This window comes from Microcebus murinus, chromosome 24 (genome assembly GCF_040939455.1).
Source record: "Microcebus murinus isolate Inina chromosome 24, M.murinus_Inina_mat1.0, whole genome shotgun sequence".
Lineage (NCBI taxonomy): Eukaryota > Metazoa > Chordata > Mammalia > Primates > Cheirogaleidae > Microcebus > Microcebus murinus.
This window is the reverse complement of record NC_134127.1, coordinates 4,964,992-4,980,931: the sequence shown is the minus strand read 5'-3', so window position 1 is coordinate 4,980,931 and position 15,940 is coordinate 4,964,992. Positions and strand designations below refer to the sequence as shown.

The 15,940-nt window shown below is 58.0% G+C and overlaps 1 protein-coding gene across 3 annotated transcripts in view; it reads right to left on the bottom strand.

Annotated features, from left to right (window-relative positions):
• Positions 1-15,361, bottom strand: part of LOC142864132 (uncharacterized) — a 65,671-nt gene extending 50,310 nt beyond the window's left edge. Inside the window, exons 1-4 of one of the 3 annotated variants that reach the window (XM_075997295.1) lie at positions 14,808-15,361; positions 14,238-14,432; positions 13,478-13,619; positions 12,008-12,310 (exon numbers count right to left, since the gene is read on the bottom strand). In XM_075997295.1, the coding sequence (XP_075853410.1) occupies positions 12,157-12,310; positions 13,478-13,619; positions 14,238-14,432; positions 14,808-14,985 (669 nt within the window). In that variant the 5' untranslated portion in view covers positions 14,986-15,361 and the 3' untranslated portion in view covers positions 12,008-12,156. Of the gene's footprint in view, positions 1-12,007; positions 12,311-13,477; positions 13,620-14,237; positions 14,433-14,807 lie in introns of those variants that run through there. The other 2 variants (XM_075997294.1, XR_012914709.1) reach the window with 2 other exon arrangements.
• Between the last annotated feature and the right edge of the window lie 579 nt (positions 15,362-15,940).

The following is a 15,940-nucleotide window of genomic DNA, read 5'->3' as shown; positions in this document are numbered from 1 at the left end:
ATGAACTCCCCAGACGCAGAGGTTTGCCCCTGGAGAAGAGCCCCCCGCCCCTCCCTGGAGGGCCAGGGGCCTGGCAGCCACTGCCTCAAGCCCGAGGAGGAAGGGAGTTTGACAGCTCCAAGGTAAAGCCTCTTTTTATTAAGACAACACAGCAAACTTTTTTTCTAACCGCAGCTGACATCGCTCTGATAAATCACCATCGTGTCTTGTGGGATAAGAAAGCCAAAACACTGTCACATTTGATTTTGCTGGCTACGCGTGTCTCGAGAACAAATCATGTGTTTTTAATCAACAACACTTTGTTTTGCATTTCTCATACCCCAATACTCTTTAAATAGTCGCTTTTACCAGAGGGCTATTTTAAACCCAGGCCCTGCTTCTTTGCAGAGGACGTTAGGAAACAGAACACCATGTTACCGGCGGCTCTCGGGGCTTATCCCGGGCACTTTCTGCGCCGTGATCGTATGGGTTATGTCGCTCGTATCTGTCTGTCTCAGAGGGGGCTTTCCTCTTTCCTCTTTGGGAATTTAATTAGATGTCTTCCCAGAAAGTTGGCGTGTTTTTTTTTTTTTTTTTTTGGTTTCTCTAACAGGCAACCCGACGGGTTATGGGAAAACGGCAAATTCCCAGCCAAGGGAAACAGAGAGAGTCACATCTGGGACCAGGATTCCGAAGGAGGGAGAGAGGAGGTGGCAGAGGAGGGGGTCTGTCGGAGAGGAAAGGAGCAATAAAACAAGATTTCCGGAACGGCACATGTCGATGTCGGCGTGCAAACGGGCCCCCCGACGTTTTGGGGGCAGATGTGACGTGCTCCGGCCGAAAGCTCGCGTGGGGCTTATCCTGGGGTTTTCCGGGAATGGGCGGCACCTCCGGGCAAGAAGAAGCCGTGTGCCTGCAGGAAGCTGCACACAGGGGAAAGGGGGCCGCTGGCCTGACTGCCGGATGCCCAGGACCTCAACGGTGACGGGCAGGTGGGCTCGTCCCGCCCACACATCCGTGTCTACCGACACCCGGCTTTAGGAAGACGATAAAAAGGCACCGAGACTAGAAGATCCCAGTCTAGAGAAAAACTCTGTGCTGTCTCGCTGAACAGCCCACTTAAGCCCAGTTGCACGGTCCGACCAAACACGGGCACGGCCACCAGGCGGCTCCGGCTGTCAGCCCCCAGCCCTCAGCCCCACGGCAGAATTCTCTTCCCGGAGTGACCAGTGACACCCTGCAGCACAGATCACACCAGCGCTTTCTTCTTACACGGTGGTCCCGATTGTTCCTCTGCTGACCAGGTCATGCCACACGGCGCACGGGGTGGCCCCGGGCTGCCCCAGCCAGCCCTGCCGTGTGTCACTCTCCCTTCCGGGGTCTGAGCCGTAGCCTGACTGCAGGGGACCTTGAGTGTTCAGAGTTCATTCTCTAACTCCTTCATCAGCTGTGTGCGCTGGGTGTTCCTTTCTCGGTGTGCCGCACCACACGTTCATGAACTACGGTATCAGCATGCCACTGCTCCCCAGAAAACCCGTTCCCACCGTGTCCCCCGCATGAGCGCCTGCTCCCAAGCACCTTCTGAAACTGTGTTGGGAGCGGGCGGTAGCGTGTACACGTATATCTCCCCTCATTAAGGGGAGAGGGCCCTTCCAGGTGGGGAGCCGTCCGGAAGGCCCCTTCCCGTTTCTCGGAAGCCCCTGGCTCCGTGGTCGGCCCCGTCTCCCTCCAACAAACGCAACCTCGGTTCCCTGAGCCGGTGTTATCACCTGCTGGCTCGCAGCCGCACTGCTTTTGCTGCCGTTACCCTGCCCACCTGTGGGGTTCGTTGGGCCAGGTAAGCATACGGGGCTATGGATGAATCCAGGTGAGGGGTTCCTTTGCCAGTTGGGTGTCACAAACAGGCGTTGAACTCAAGGCCTGGGGCCCTAACGCTCTGTAGACGAGGCCTTCATTCGCTCCATCATCCTCGAGAATAAACGAGAGAGCCTGGAAGGCCAGTGAGATATTGGGGAACACCTGGCCGCTGCCTGTATGGGGATCCAAGACTCGATTCCGGAGGAGCCGCGCGTGTGTGTGTGTGTGTGTGTGTGTGTGTGTGTGTGCTGTGGGTGTACATGTGTTGTGTGTGTGTTGTGGGTGTGTGTTGTGGATGTGTGTGTTTGTGTGTGTTGTGGGTGTGTGTTGTGGGTGTGTGGTGTGTGTGTTGTGGGGGGATGTGTTGTGGGTGTTGTGTGTGTTGTGGGGGTGTGTTGTGGGGTGTGTGTAGTGTGTGCGTTGTGTGTTGTGGGGGTATGTGTGTTGTGGGGGTGTGTTGTGGGTGTATGTGTGTTGTGGGTGTGCGTTGTGGGTGTGTGTGTTGTAGGGGGGTGTTGTGTTTGTGTGTGTTGTGCGGGTGTGTGTGTATGGTGGGTGTATGTGTGTTGTGGGGGGGTGTTGTGTGTGTGTTGTGGGTGGGTGTGTGCTGTGGGCATGTGTGTTGTGGGGGTGTGTTGTGTGTGTGGTGTGTGTGCATTGTGGGTGTGTGTTGTAGGTGTGTGTGTTTTGTGTGTGTTGTGCAGGTGTGTGCTGTGGGTGTGTGTTGTGTGTGTGTTCTGTGTGTGTGTTGTGGGGGTGTGTTGTGGTGTGTGTGTTGTGGGGGTGTGTGTGTGTGCATTGTGGGTGTGTGTTGTAGGTGTGTGTGTGTTGTGTGGGTGTTGTGTGGGTGTGTGTGCATTGTGGGTGTGTGTTGTGTGTGTTGTTGTGTGTGTGTTGTGTGTGTGTTGTGTGTGTTGTGCGGGTGTGTGTGTGCATTGTGGGTGTGTGTTGTGTGTGTGTGTTGTGGGTGTGTGTTGTGTATGTGTTGTGTGTGTGTGTTGTGGGGGTGTGTTGTGTGTGTGTGTTGTGGGTGTGTGTGTTGTGTGTGTGTTGTGCGGGTGTGTGTGTGCATTGTGGGTGTGTGTTGTTGTGTGTGTGTGTTGTAGGTGTGTGTGTTGTGTGTGTGTTGTGCGGGTGTGTGTGTGCATTGTGGGTGTGTGTTGTGTGTGTGTTGTAGGTGTGTGTGTTGTGTGTGTTGTGAGGGTGTGTGTGTGCATTGTGGGTATGTGTTGTTGTGTGTGTGCTGTGTGTGTGTTGTGCGGGTGTGTGTGTGCATTGTGGGTGTGTGTTGTTGTGTGTGTGTGTTGTAGGTGTGTGTGTTGTGTGTGTGTTGTGCGGGTGTGTGTGTGCATTGTGGGTGTGTGTTGTGTGTGTGTTGTAGGTGTGTGTGTTGTGTGTGTTGTGAGGGTGTGTGTGTGCATTGTGGGTGTGTGTTGTGTGTGTGTGTTGTAGGTATGTGTGTTGTGCGTGTGTTGTGAGGGTGTGTGTGCATTGTGGATGTGTGTTGTTGTGTGTGTGTGTTGTAGGTGTGTGTGTTGTGTGTGTTGTGCGGGTGTGTGTGTGCATTGTGGGTGTGTGCTGTTGTGTGTGTGTGTTGTAGGTGTGTGTGTTGTGTGTGTGTTGTGAGGGTGTGTGTGTGCATTGTGGGTGTGTGTTGTTGTGTGTGTGTGTTGTAGGTGTGTGTGTTGTGTGTGTGTTGTGCCGGTGTGTGTGTGCATTGTGGGTGTGTGTTGTAGGTGTGTGTGTGTGTTGTGTGTGTGTTGTGCGGGTGTGTGTGTGCATTGTGGGTGTGTGTTGTGTGTGTGTGTGTTGTAGGTGTGTGTGTTGTGTGTGTGTTGTGCGGGTGTGTGTGTGCATTGTGGGTGTGTGTGTGTGCATTGTGGGTGTGTGTTGTTGTGTGTGTATGTGGTGTGTGTGTGTTGTGCGGGTGTGTGTGTGCATTGTGGGTGTGTGTTGTTGTGTGTGTGTGTGTTGTAGGTGTGTGTGTTGTGTGTGTGTTGTGTGGGTGTGTGTGTGTGCATTGTGGGTGTGTGTTGTTGTGTGTGTATGTGGTGTGTGTGTTGTGCGGGTGTGTGTGTGCATTGTGGGTGTGTGTGTGTGCATTGTGGGTGTGTGTTGTGTGTGTGTGTGTTGTAGGTGTGTGTGTTGTGTGTGTGTTGTGCGGGTGTGTGTGTGCATTGTGGGTGTGCAGTGGACTGCAGATTCCAGGCTTGCCACCTGGCAGGAGCGTCCTGAGCCAGCCTCAGCCGCCGCCACTTGCATTTCCTCCCTCGCCCGCGGCGCCGGTCTCCCACCCACGGCCACGGCCACGGCCAGGTGCAGGAGGGCCTGAGGCCGGGACAGTTAGGGACTTGCTCCGGAGTGTGGCCGCGGCCAGGTGCAGGAGGGCCTGAGGCCGGGACAGTTAGGGACTTGCTCCAGAGTGTGGCCGCGGCACAGCACTGCCACGCTTGTTGGACCAGAAGGCCTGCTCTGCCCACAGCTACTGACTCAGACTCTGCCTTCGTGAGATGCCCAGCTGATGCGTGTGGACATGGGTCTGACAGGCACAGTGTTCCGTAGTCACGGCTACACGTTAGGATCACCTAAGAACTCGCAGAACACCGTGGATGCCAAGATTTAACTTCACACCGATAGAATCAGAATTTCTAGGTGCGGGGCCCAGGCCTTGGAATTTTACCTATCCCTAATCATTTCAATGTACAGCCAGGGTTGAGACCATTGGCCTTAGAAGCATAAATCTTTTTTTAAACATCTATGCTTTTTGTTTTTGTTTTTTTTTCGAGACAGGCTCTCGCTCTGTTGCCCAGCCTGAAGTGCACTGATGTGATTGATCATAGCTCACCGCAACTCCTGGGCTCAAGAGATCCTCCTGCCTCAACCTCCTGAGTAGCTGGGACTGCAGGCAGGTCCCACCATGCCCGGCTAATATTTTTCTTTTTCTTTTTTGTAGAGACAAGATCTCACTGTGTTGCCCAGGCTGGTCTTGAACTCCTGGCCTCAAGCGATCCTCCCACCGCAGCCTCCCAAAGTGCTGGGATTACAGGCGTGAGCCACCACGCCTGGCCAGAAGAACAATCATTTATTGAGCACCTACTATGTGCCAGGCACGGATTAGGAGTTTTACAGAGGGCTTCTTTAGCCTCACCACAACCCTGGGAGGGTGAGCCCTGCTCTCTGTGCGTCAGGGATGGCAGGTCCCACGCCCCATGGGTCCTGGGCCAGCAGGCATTGGAACCCAGAGCCCAGGCTCCCGGCCCCAACCCTTGGGCTGTCACCAGTCGCAAATCCCCCACGTCTGGGGACTACTGACAAGCAGGGAAAACAGCCACGAAACTCCAGGAAGGCCCCGGCTGGAGGAATGAATGTTCCTCTTATAAACAAGCAAAACAGGCTGAAGTAGGAAGGAGAGTGCAAAAAAAAAAAAAAGTGCAAATTTGCGGAGAACACTGCCCGGTGGCCTCCCCGGAGAGGCCAGCCGCAGCAGCCCCCCGACCAAGAGACCCCCGCCACCTGGAGGGGGCATCTAGCGGCTCCCCCTGAGCCACAGCCGGAAGAGCCGGGCCGGCCAGGTGGAAGACTCCGGCTGGGTTTAACGGGACGTTTAGGAACAAAACGCGCTCATCAGTAAGCAGTAATGGCCAGGAGCTCCAAGCGGAGCAGGTTGCACGGGGGCCCCCCCTTTATCTGGCGCCCTCCGCGAGCAAACCCTGCTTGAAACGAAAACACCCCTGCTGCCAACACGGGCGTGCAAAGAGACCCGGGCTTGTGTGACATAAGCAGCCGTCCAAACGCCCGCTGCGGATGGAAGGCTACACGAGGATGCCCGGGGTGCTTTCCCAGGTCCCAGTGCATGTCACCCCCTCCCGAGAAGCCCGTGGGGCCCGTATTTTTCCTCATCTCGTTTCCGAAATCGATGCAGTGGCCGTACCCAGGTCACGCAGCCGGTCCCCGAGTTGAAGAGCCGGAATTTGAGCTCAGGCCGCTGGGTGCGAGACTGGCCCCCGTAGCTGTCTCCCAAAACCCACGCCGACCTCATTCCGCCAAAACCCCGATGCTGGCCGGGCGCGGTGGCTCACGCCTGTCATCCTAGCTCTCTGGGAGGCCGAGGCGGGCGGATTGCTCCAGGTCAGGAGTTCAAAACCAGCCTGAGCAAGAGCGAGACCCCGTCTCTACTATAATAGAAAGAAATTAATTGGCCAACTAATATATATAGAAAAAATTAGCCGGGCATGGTGGCGCATGCCTGTAGTCCCAGCTACTCGGGAGGCTGAGGCAGGAGGATCGCCTGAGCCCAGGAGTTTGAGGTTGCTGTGAGCTAGGCTGATGCCACGGCACTCACTCTAGCCTGGGCAACAAAGCGAGACTCTGTCTCAAAAAAAAAAAAAAAACCCGATGCTGCCAGAAGATGCACCCCTCGATTCTAGAACTCTCTGTGCCTCACCAGTCCTCGGAGCCCGTGTCCCGGATGGTTCCCACTCGCTTCTTTTCTGAGCCTCGAGGTGGCTGTGAGTAACGGTTTGGCAGCCCAAAAGGAGACCGTGCTTGGTGAAACTAGAAAAGTCTGCACGTAAGCACACACCCCAAACACACACGCGCACACACACACACACACACACACACACACGGAGGGCATTTCAATAGCGGCACGTTTTCAGGGTGATGTTTCAAGCCGCCCCGGAAAATTCTGGGTGGGGGTCACGGCAAAAGAGATCACAGACATTTCCAACATGGCTGCGGAGTCACAGAGTCACCACCGACTCGCAGAGGATTAAGGAATCCGAGAACAAATTAGCCTGGTGTAGACAGTGACTTAAGGAGAAGTCTGGGGAGGAGTCAGAGAAGCCAACAACTTTAAATCCTGTAAAGTTTTTTTAATCAAGTTACACTATTATTTGAAATTGGCGGAACACCAATGGATTTAGTCCAAAGACATAATTTATGAAATTTTTTTTTATTTTTTTATTTTTTTTTGGTTTTCTTTTTTAAGGGCATTAGGGTTTTAGTTCCTTTTTTCCTTCTTCTAGAGGTTTTTTTTTTTTTTTGGCAATATGTTGCTTTCTTTTCTCAAATCTGTTTCCATCCAACATGTATAAAATGGAGCCAGTTCCAGGGAGCCCTGCACCTCCCTTCTCCCCGCACCCCTAGAAAGAGCTCGCTCCCTGGCGGAACCAGCGGCCCCGCGGCCCCGCAGCACAGCCCGATTCTGTGCAAGCCGCTGTTTGCGTCCTCACCGTTCAGCTATTTCCTTGCAGAGAAAGAGAGCACAGCGTGGGGGACCCTCACTGTCGAGTCACCCCGAGATCATGAGCTTCCCCTCCACCCCACGCTCCCTCTCAAACCTCTCTCTCTGTCTGTCTCTCTCTGTCTCTGTCTCTCTCTGTCTCTCTGTCTCTCTCTCTCTCTCTCTCTGTCTCTCTCTCTCTCTCTGTCTCTCTCTGTCTCTCTCTGTCTCTCTCTCTCTCTCTCGGGCTCTGTCCCCACAAGCCTCAGGACTCCAGGAGCCTGTGGCCCCCTCCTGGCCTGCCCCACGCCCCCAGCGGCTCTGGGGGGGCGGCTCCCCTGGCCTCCCCCGCTTCCTTCCCAGGGAGCCCCAGCGAGGCCTGGGTGCCCCCAGAGCCCCACAGCCAGGCACCCCCTCCCACGGCCCTGAGAAGCCCTGCAGATCAAAGAGCTCCGCAGCAGCGGGGCCAGGTGTCCACCCTCCTCCACCAGCCGCGGTTAATCAGACCACCCGACTCCAAGGAGATCAAACCCGGCACCCCGCCAGCTGTGGGCGAGCAAGGCCTTCAAGTTGCCCTCATTAAATTCCCTCTCCCCCCTCTCCCCGCTGACTCCTGTCCCGTGACCACCAATCTCTCGGATCTTCCTGGCAGCATTCTCTGCCCTCTCTCCACCCGCCTTCCCACGCCTGCTTTCCTCCATTTCCTCTTCTCTGTCTGCCCTTTCTCCCGCGTGGCCCCAGGGCATGACCATCCCGCGCTCCCTGCAGCTCACTCACAGCTCGACCCGCCGCAGCCTCCCTCCTGGGCCTTCTGACTCGGCCTCCGGAAGTTCGGAGAAGGGCGACGTCTGGGGCGCCCCTGCCAGGCCGCGGGGGTGCCCGGCCACGCTGGTGTTCGGGGGCGGGCTTCCCCAGCCCTCAAGGCCAAGGACGAGTTCGCCAACACTGAGCTGGATTCGCACCCAGGCCTCCTGGCAGCAGTCTTAGGCCTCTCCGGCACCGGCAGCCCCTGCACACGCACACACACACATGCAAACACACACACATATGCACACACATGTACACACATGCACACATGCACACACATGCACACACGTGCACATGCACGTGCACATGCGCAGGCACATGCACACATGTACACACATGCACACACGCACACGCGTGCACATGCACACGCACACACATACACACATGCACACGTGCACATGCACACGCACACATGCACACGCGCACACATACACACAAGCACACGCACACACACCATTCCTGGGCTACTGTTCATCCCTTTCCTGTTATCCCGAGGCCCTGAGAAGGGGCGTCTCAATGCCCCGCTCATGGCCGGGCCGGCCAGCGCGTCCGCGCTGAGGCCCGGCCCGGCAGAAGAGCCAGCGTCCTCGAGAACGAACGCCAGGCAGTGCCCTGGAAGCCGGGAAACCGGGCAAAGCTCCTTCCTTCCCCGCGGTGGCTGCCCAGAGACTGGAAGGATGGCAGCGTTGGCTCCTGCCTGCAGTCGGCTGATGTGTTGAGAGTATTTACTCCAGTTGTCTGGGGCTTATTTTTATACACTTTTCCTTACAACAAACACTGGCAAAAAAAAAATAAAAAAATAAAAATGCAAATACAGGCTGCACAGGCTGCAGGGTACTGTCCTCTCCTTCTCAGCCTCACTATATATACATCCATGTATTTTTTAACTTGTTTTTCATTTCGGCGGTGCTCTGAGCGCACAGGCGTGAGAAAACACAGATGGATTGGAGCAGGCGGCGTCGAAACTGCGCACGGCAGACACTGCGCCCTGCTCGAGATTTTTCAGAAGTCTTGGAAGACCTCAGGATGCAGAGAAGGTTTTTGGTTTCGATTTGGGCTTTTTTTTTCTTTTTCCTCCTCCCCCCTTTCCTCCCTATATAGCTGGAATTCGCTCCTTGTTTCCTCTCTCGCTTCTATTTCTATACCCCCGAAGCACCTGCTGCTGCTGGGAACGCAGGGTGGCTTGGCCTCGGTGGCTGGGTCACCAAGGCTGCCCTGGGTTTGACCCCAGCTCTACCTGCGCGTGTGTCCCCAGCTCGGGGAGGAGAGCCATCCATCATCTCCCAGGCAGCGTGGCCCAAGGGGGCGGGAGGGTCAGGGCTGGTGAGCCGGTGGAGAGGAGGGGCAGGGGGAGGGGTCGCAAACTGTTGAGGTATCAGTGCGGGCTTGATGGATGGAGAGGTGTGAGGGGCGGGACGCCCTCCCGAGCCTCCACCAGGACAGAGCCTGCTCTCCGGTCTCCACCGGCTTCCTCCTGGGCCGCCCCCGCGGGCCCCTTCTCCCCGGCTTTCTTTTTCCTGCTGCTCCCAGCCATCCGTCAAGCCGTGGCCTGCAGCTGACCCTTGCAGAGCACAGCCAGCCCGGGAGAAGCATCTCTGGCTGAAAACCTCGCCGAGGGGTCTTGGGAACGGTGGCAGCCCCAGCCGTGGGTGACAGTGACCAGGTTTCTTCAGCGGTGTGCTCCTGTTTCTCTCCCCCGGCCCCAAACCCACTTCCGCCCCGGGTAGGCCCCGCAGGATCCAGCAGCCTACACAGCGCCGCTTCTTCTCGGCGCGGTCTGGCCTCGGGAAGGCAGGGACAGGGGTCAGGGAAGACACTGTGGCCTCCTCGCTAGAATCGACTGAGAAGTCCGGCAGATGCCCGTCGGCGGGATGAGCCGGAATGGGGAGGAGAAGCGCGAGCTTGGGAGGGGACGGACGCAGGGCTGGGCGGTGTCGAGCCGCCGGGGGGACCTGTCCGTCTCTTGCTGGGGCTCCTACTTCGGGACCACACAGGTTGCCCGTCACGCCACCGCCGCCGGGCACAATGGAGCAGATACGGGGACATGTCGGGGCAAACAGGGATGGAAGCCGTTTAATAGAATCACTATTAGGCCGCGAGTTAATGAATCACAACTGCAAGAAGTCATGATAATCCAGCAGGCATTATGACAGATTAGCTTCAAAGCTGCCATAAAAGTGCCATAATGCTTACCTAACGGCGTGATTAATTCTCCGGGTACATAATGGCTTCATGGGGAAGCGGGCACCAGCAGAGGCTGGATGGGAAGCCGAGCCGAGATCCCGGCACGCCCTGCCTGGCCCGTGTGGCTTCCGCTCTGCCCGCAGGCGACGGCCCCGCTGGCCTTCGGCAGGCAAGGCAGCAGCTCCAGCTGTCCCCAGGGCCGTCCCCCGCGGACCCCGGGAACCTCTCCCGCACCGAGCCCTTCACCGAGTGACCGCCGTCCCAAGGGACGAGGAAGTCACATCAGCCCAGCCCCCCAAGGCGGGAACCTCCGGTGACTAGCACTGGAGCCCGGTGACTAGCCCTGGAGCCCGTCCCCTGATCAAAGGACCCGGCGTGGCGGGGGCTGTCACTCTCTGGGAACTCTCTGGGCTCAGGCAGCCGGCGCCTGCCTCCTCGACCGCCAGACCTCCCTCAACGACACCTCACCTCGTTTGTGAATCACCCACTTTTGTTCCAGGCATGACGCAAACCTCTTTGCATGCATTGTTGCTTCAGCCGCTGCCCTCAGCAGTCCTCCCAGACAGTTGCCGCTGCGATCTTCACTTTACAGATAGGGAAACTGAGGCTTGGGGAGGCTGGGCAACTAGCCCACAGTCTAACTAGCGCATCCTCGCGGAACGTGGCAGTATCCCCCGGCTCCTCGCCTCCCCCTCAGCCCCCTTTCACCCTAATTCTACCAGTGCAGCCTCAGGGACACCAGCGTGCGGGGCACGGAGCATGACCCCCACCGGGAAGCCAGGTGTGCTGGGGGGCTCGCCCTGCCCCTGGCCGTGGGGAAACTGTGCCCCGGGAGGCGGGAGAGCCGGACTCCGTGGCTCCGGTCCTGGCGGTGTCACCTGGGCACAGAGCCACTCCAGGTGTCTGTTTCAGCTCCTCTTTTGGACAAAGGGAATAGTAATAATAATAATAACAATAACAATAATGAGCATCTTGCTTGCCCGGCGACAGGGAGCTGAGCTCAGACCCACCGTTCACGACTCTGGCCACAGACAGGCCTCTCTCCTGAAGCTGCCAGGCTCCGCTAAACAGGCTCCCACTGCACCCCCCCCCTTTTCCCATAAATATGGAGGCAATTAGCACGGAGCCAGGTCCAAAGGGAATTCTCAGAGCTGTGTTCATCTTCATAACGCCGAAGGAAGCCCCCCAGGAGGCCTGCGTCACTGCAGCGGCAGGCGGGCTGCTTCCGGTCTGATTCACTGGGGCCCCGAGAGGGACACGCAGCCCTCCCCCGCCCGGCCCGAGCACTCAGGCCCCACCGCACGGGGTGGAGGGAGGGGGTCCCTCCAGGGTGCCCCTGAAAAGCCAGGGAAACAGGAGACTCGGTGTCCTCTCCTGCACCAAACATGGAGAGACTCCAAACTCTCCCGGGCTCTGTGCTCCTTCTAAACCCCAGAATCGAGTGGCGGCGGACCCCGGCTCAATCAGCAAGCAGTGACTTCTGCGGGGCCCGAGCGAAAGGCCTAGAAGATCCACTCGCCCCCCCTCGGCAGCCCGGGACCCCAAAACGGGCACGTGCGTGCAGAACTGAGGGCCGCGTTGCCGGCTCTGGGTGGGATTTCAGCGGGCGCTGCTTTGTGGGGGCCCCACGTCCCTCGAAGCCCCCTTGTCCCGTCTGAGCTGACCGCCTGACCTTGCCCAGCAGACCCCATCACTCCAGTTAGAGTCACGAAGCCTCAGAGCTGCAAGAGATCCCAAAGGGATTTCCCCCACCGCTCCCCAAATCTACCCCCATCTGCTCCTGACGCCTCTGGAGTCAGATATATAGTTCCTATTTCAACACGCCGGGCCCCGTGAAGGCTCGATAAATGCTTATTGATGGTGGTGCCCGTGATGAATTAACAGCCGAAGCTATAAAATTAAAGTTTCACACAAGGAGAGACCCTGGTGAGAAAGAAACTGCCACATAAAGTTTAAAATTTGTCAGAGTGACACGTGTTCACACACACACACACGAGCCCGTGGCAGAGACAGGACGACCGTTCTCCATCTCACGTGTTGCAGGGAATCACATGGGATTCAAGACACGCCCTTCTAGAATATTCCTGCCTCTGTGCACGGCGTGCTCAGCCCCGCCGGCCACGGTGTGCCTGGGCCTGGACCCAGCGTCTCGCCCACCTTCCTCCCTGCTGGGACCGCGGCCGGCCGACACAATTCCTGCCCCGAGAAGCACAGTGGCCCCACCAGTGGCGGATGAGGGTCCCCGATGGGCTCCAGTACCTGCAGAAACACACGCAGTTCTGAGGACGCTAAGACTTCACAAAGGACCTGCAGCATGAAGGAGCATTTTCAGCAAGACCGTGAAAGCTGGCAGGAAAAGCTAGCACGTGCGGCAGCCATGGGGAAACTGAGGACTCGGAGGCCGAGTGGGTGCCGGCCCGTCACTCGGGCCGCCCGGCCCCGCCCCAGCGCGGCGTGTTTCTGTGCACGAACGCTTAGAGTGCAGGTCTTTTCTAGAACCAGCGGGCAGCTGACCTTTTCCCTCCTCTGGACTACCCGCTTCTCCTCTAACTGCAGCATGGCCACGAAGCTCGCTCGGTCCCCGTCAACCCCCGTCCCCCCTGACGCTTAGAGCGAGCCCGGGGGGGCTGCGAGGTCAGGCCTGACCCCCGACACACACCCACCGCAGCCACAGAGCTGGCGGGAGAGCACTCGGAAGGGGCCCGGCAATCCCCGGAGCCAAACCAGAGAAGACCCTCTACAGGCTGGTCGGGGTCGTGCTGCACTTAAGAAAATCTCAGGCAGCTCGGAAAGGAAGAAAGCAGAGGAGGCCTTCCATAAAACAGGTCGGACTGTGTGCTGAGCTTGTAAAGGGGAGCGAGCCTGTGTGAGTAGCTCCCTTCCCGTCGGAGCTGGTCCCCGGAGCCCGGCTTCGCGCAGGGCTGCAAGCGTTCTGGTGTGGTGTGTGCAGGGGCCGAGGAGGGCCGGGTGGGCACAGAGCCGAGGTAGAAAGGGCAAAGGCCAGGAGCACCAGAGAAAGAGCCTTGGGAGGACACGTCCACCCCACGAGTCCCGCTGCAGCACTTTGGACAACGTAGCGGGCGGTCCCCCGGGAGAGCCCTGCCTCCTCCCCGCCTCCCTGTGTTCCAGGCTCTTCTCCCTTTTCCAGCCCTCGTTCCCTGTCCAGGCTCCAGGAAGCCCCTGTTTGTCCACCGTGCTGGTGGGTGGCCAGGCCCCTTGGAATCAGAAGGCAGGGAGGGGAGAGAGAACCTACGGGCAACAGACGCCTAGTGGCATCGCCCCGTGCCAGGCACTCTGCCAGTTCGAGCCCTTCCCGAGGGAAGGTCACAGCCGTCCGTCCGTGGCAGGAGAACACCCACCGCCCACTTGGCAACGCCCGCCGGCCCCTGCCCCGCCCGGGCCCGCCTTCCTGGCAGCCGAACGCACCTCGTGATGCTGCTCTGATCGTCCGTGTGGGTTCCCGCCCAGACGGGGTGTCTGGTCTTGTCGTGGCCGGGGTCTTCTGCACAAGGGGGACCTGGTACACTTTTATAGGAACCCGGTGGTTCCCCGGGGCCAGACTGTAATGCTGTCCAGATGCAGAAAAACAGAAGGGCCATTCAGAAACAACCGAAATATCAACAGGCTTTGAAAGCGGTCTGTTAGCACTTGCCGTAAGCACAATAAACAAAACAATGAAGCCATCAGAAAGCACCGAGAGACAGCCAGGCTTTAGGAACTTGGCTTTGATGACTTAGAAAAGCAAAGGAAGGGGGCAGAGCCAGTTCCCACTTGGGCCGAGGCTTGTTTGTGCTGCTTATCTGAAGTCGGAGCTCTCAGTCCTCACCACGATGAAAGAACCTAGAGGTCTCTCCTTCGCAGCTGGCCCCTGGGCAGCCTTCTTCTGCACGTGGTCAGTTTCTGCACGCGGCCCACAAAACTCACTCTATAAAGCCACTTGTGTCCCTTGAAAGGCCCTTGTTCCCTCTGTTCCCAGCATGGGAAACCATGTGCCCGAGCCCTAACCCGGGTGGGCGGGAGGGGGGCTGGCGGGAGGGGGCCACCCTGGCGCACAGTCTCGATGGGAGCGAGACGCCCCGTCCCTGTGGGGCAGAGCCGCCGGTACACAGGTTGGCTCTGCCCGAGGCCCCGCTGCTGAGACGTTTGTCCCTCTTTGGAGGGAGCGGTGGGGGGGGGGAAGTGTCACCTGAGCACCTGGCAGGCGCCACCCAGTCTTCCAGTGTGAGTTGCGGAGCTGGGGCTGTGCTGTCCTCCCCCCCCCCGGGGGGGAAACGAGGCCGCCTGCGCACCCCAGCCACTCGAGGTTGTTTCCCACCGCCTCCACGGCTCCGGCTGGGCAAACCCCCGCGGCGGGTGCCGGCCAACACGTCTATCGAATTACCTGCGGCGATTTAAGTGAGCTTAGCTGGTGTGGGTGCAGCCCTCCTGCATCTTGACTCTCAGTCAAGCAAAATAGGGGATTAACCCAAGGCGGGTGGGGGTCAGGCATGCCTGTCTGCAGGGTACATGGGGTGCCAGAGCCCATGTTCCTCACAGCAGAGAAAGAACCTGGGGGGCCCCGAGACACAGGCTCTAGCACTGCCCTGCGGTGGACCCCTGGTCAGTGTCCTGCGTCCCCCTCCGCAAGCACACGCCACCCAGCTGGCCAGTCTGCCCCATGGGCAGGTGACTCAGGAGCTACTCCTTCCTCCCTTCCCAATTGAGAAAGGGGGAGGAAAAACCACAGGTGTCATTAGAACAAAGGCACTAAACATACCTAGACCAGGAACTCTCCGGTCTCCGCTCCAGGCCTGAAGCTCGCGGTCTACTCGGTCGGCCGTAATCCTCTTCCCTCGCAGCAAAAACGCGAGCAGAATCCGCCGGTTCTGTCCGGACCCGGCAGTCGCCTTGGCACAGATTGTTGCCGATTCAGCAACCATGGGTAAAAATTCCATGTGGCGATCGCTGTCCTTTAATTAACCTCAAACATCTGAACAGGTGGGAATACGCTTGGGACCAGAGCCTCAGTTTCCCCAAATGCCTTCCCATCCCTGGATACAGCCCCTGGCACTGAAGCCCACCCCTCCGCTCCCGCCTCTCGGGGGCCGGGGCCGCAAACCCAGGAGGCTCAGCCGTGGGTGCCTTCCAGAGCGGCCCCCTTTCCACTGATGGGCCTCCCGCGGTGTAGACAGGACGTGGGTTTTTGGAGTCAGGGAAACCTGTGACTCAGACCCCATCTGCAGCCCGTGCGAGCTGCTCGCCTAGTGGCAGCCGATGCGCTGACTGCCGTAAGGACCGAAGGCGGCCGTGTCTGGCGAGGACCCGTGCTCAGAGTGTGTGCAATAACCACGAGCCACCTCACCGTCACCTCCACCCACAGCAGCTGTCAATCAATCCATCAGCACCGAGGGTTTGTTGGATGCCGGCTCCGCGCCCAGCGCCGTGGGAGTTCAAAGGATACCGATGCCTATGCCAGGTCGCTGCCTTGAGGGAGCTCCCAGGACAGTGGAGAAAGTGGGCAGGTCATTTGAGCAGAGAGAGGAGATGCTTCAGCCGGAAACACAGAGGGATGTCACTGCAGGGTGCGGCGTGGGTCTTCACCGTCACCCACTGGGTACCCCGACTTCCTGGCTGGATGACCTTGATCAAGGACTTAGCCCCTTTCGGTCTTGGTTTCCCTGCCTGTAAAATGAGGAAGATAACATTTGCCTCATAGGACTTTTGCAAGGATTATATTAAAGTAAATCACTAAATTACATTAATAATTATTAAATTAAATGACTATGGCCCTTATCGGCTGTATAACCTCACATGTGAACTGTGGATAATAATTGACCTACCTCACAGGGATGTTGTGCAGATTAAATCTGTTGATACGCAAAAAGCTTTTCAAATAGGGTTATGTACATG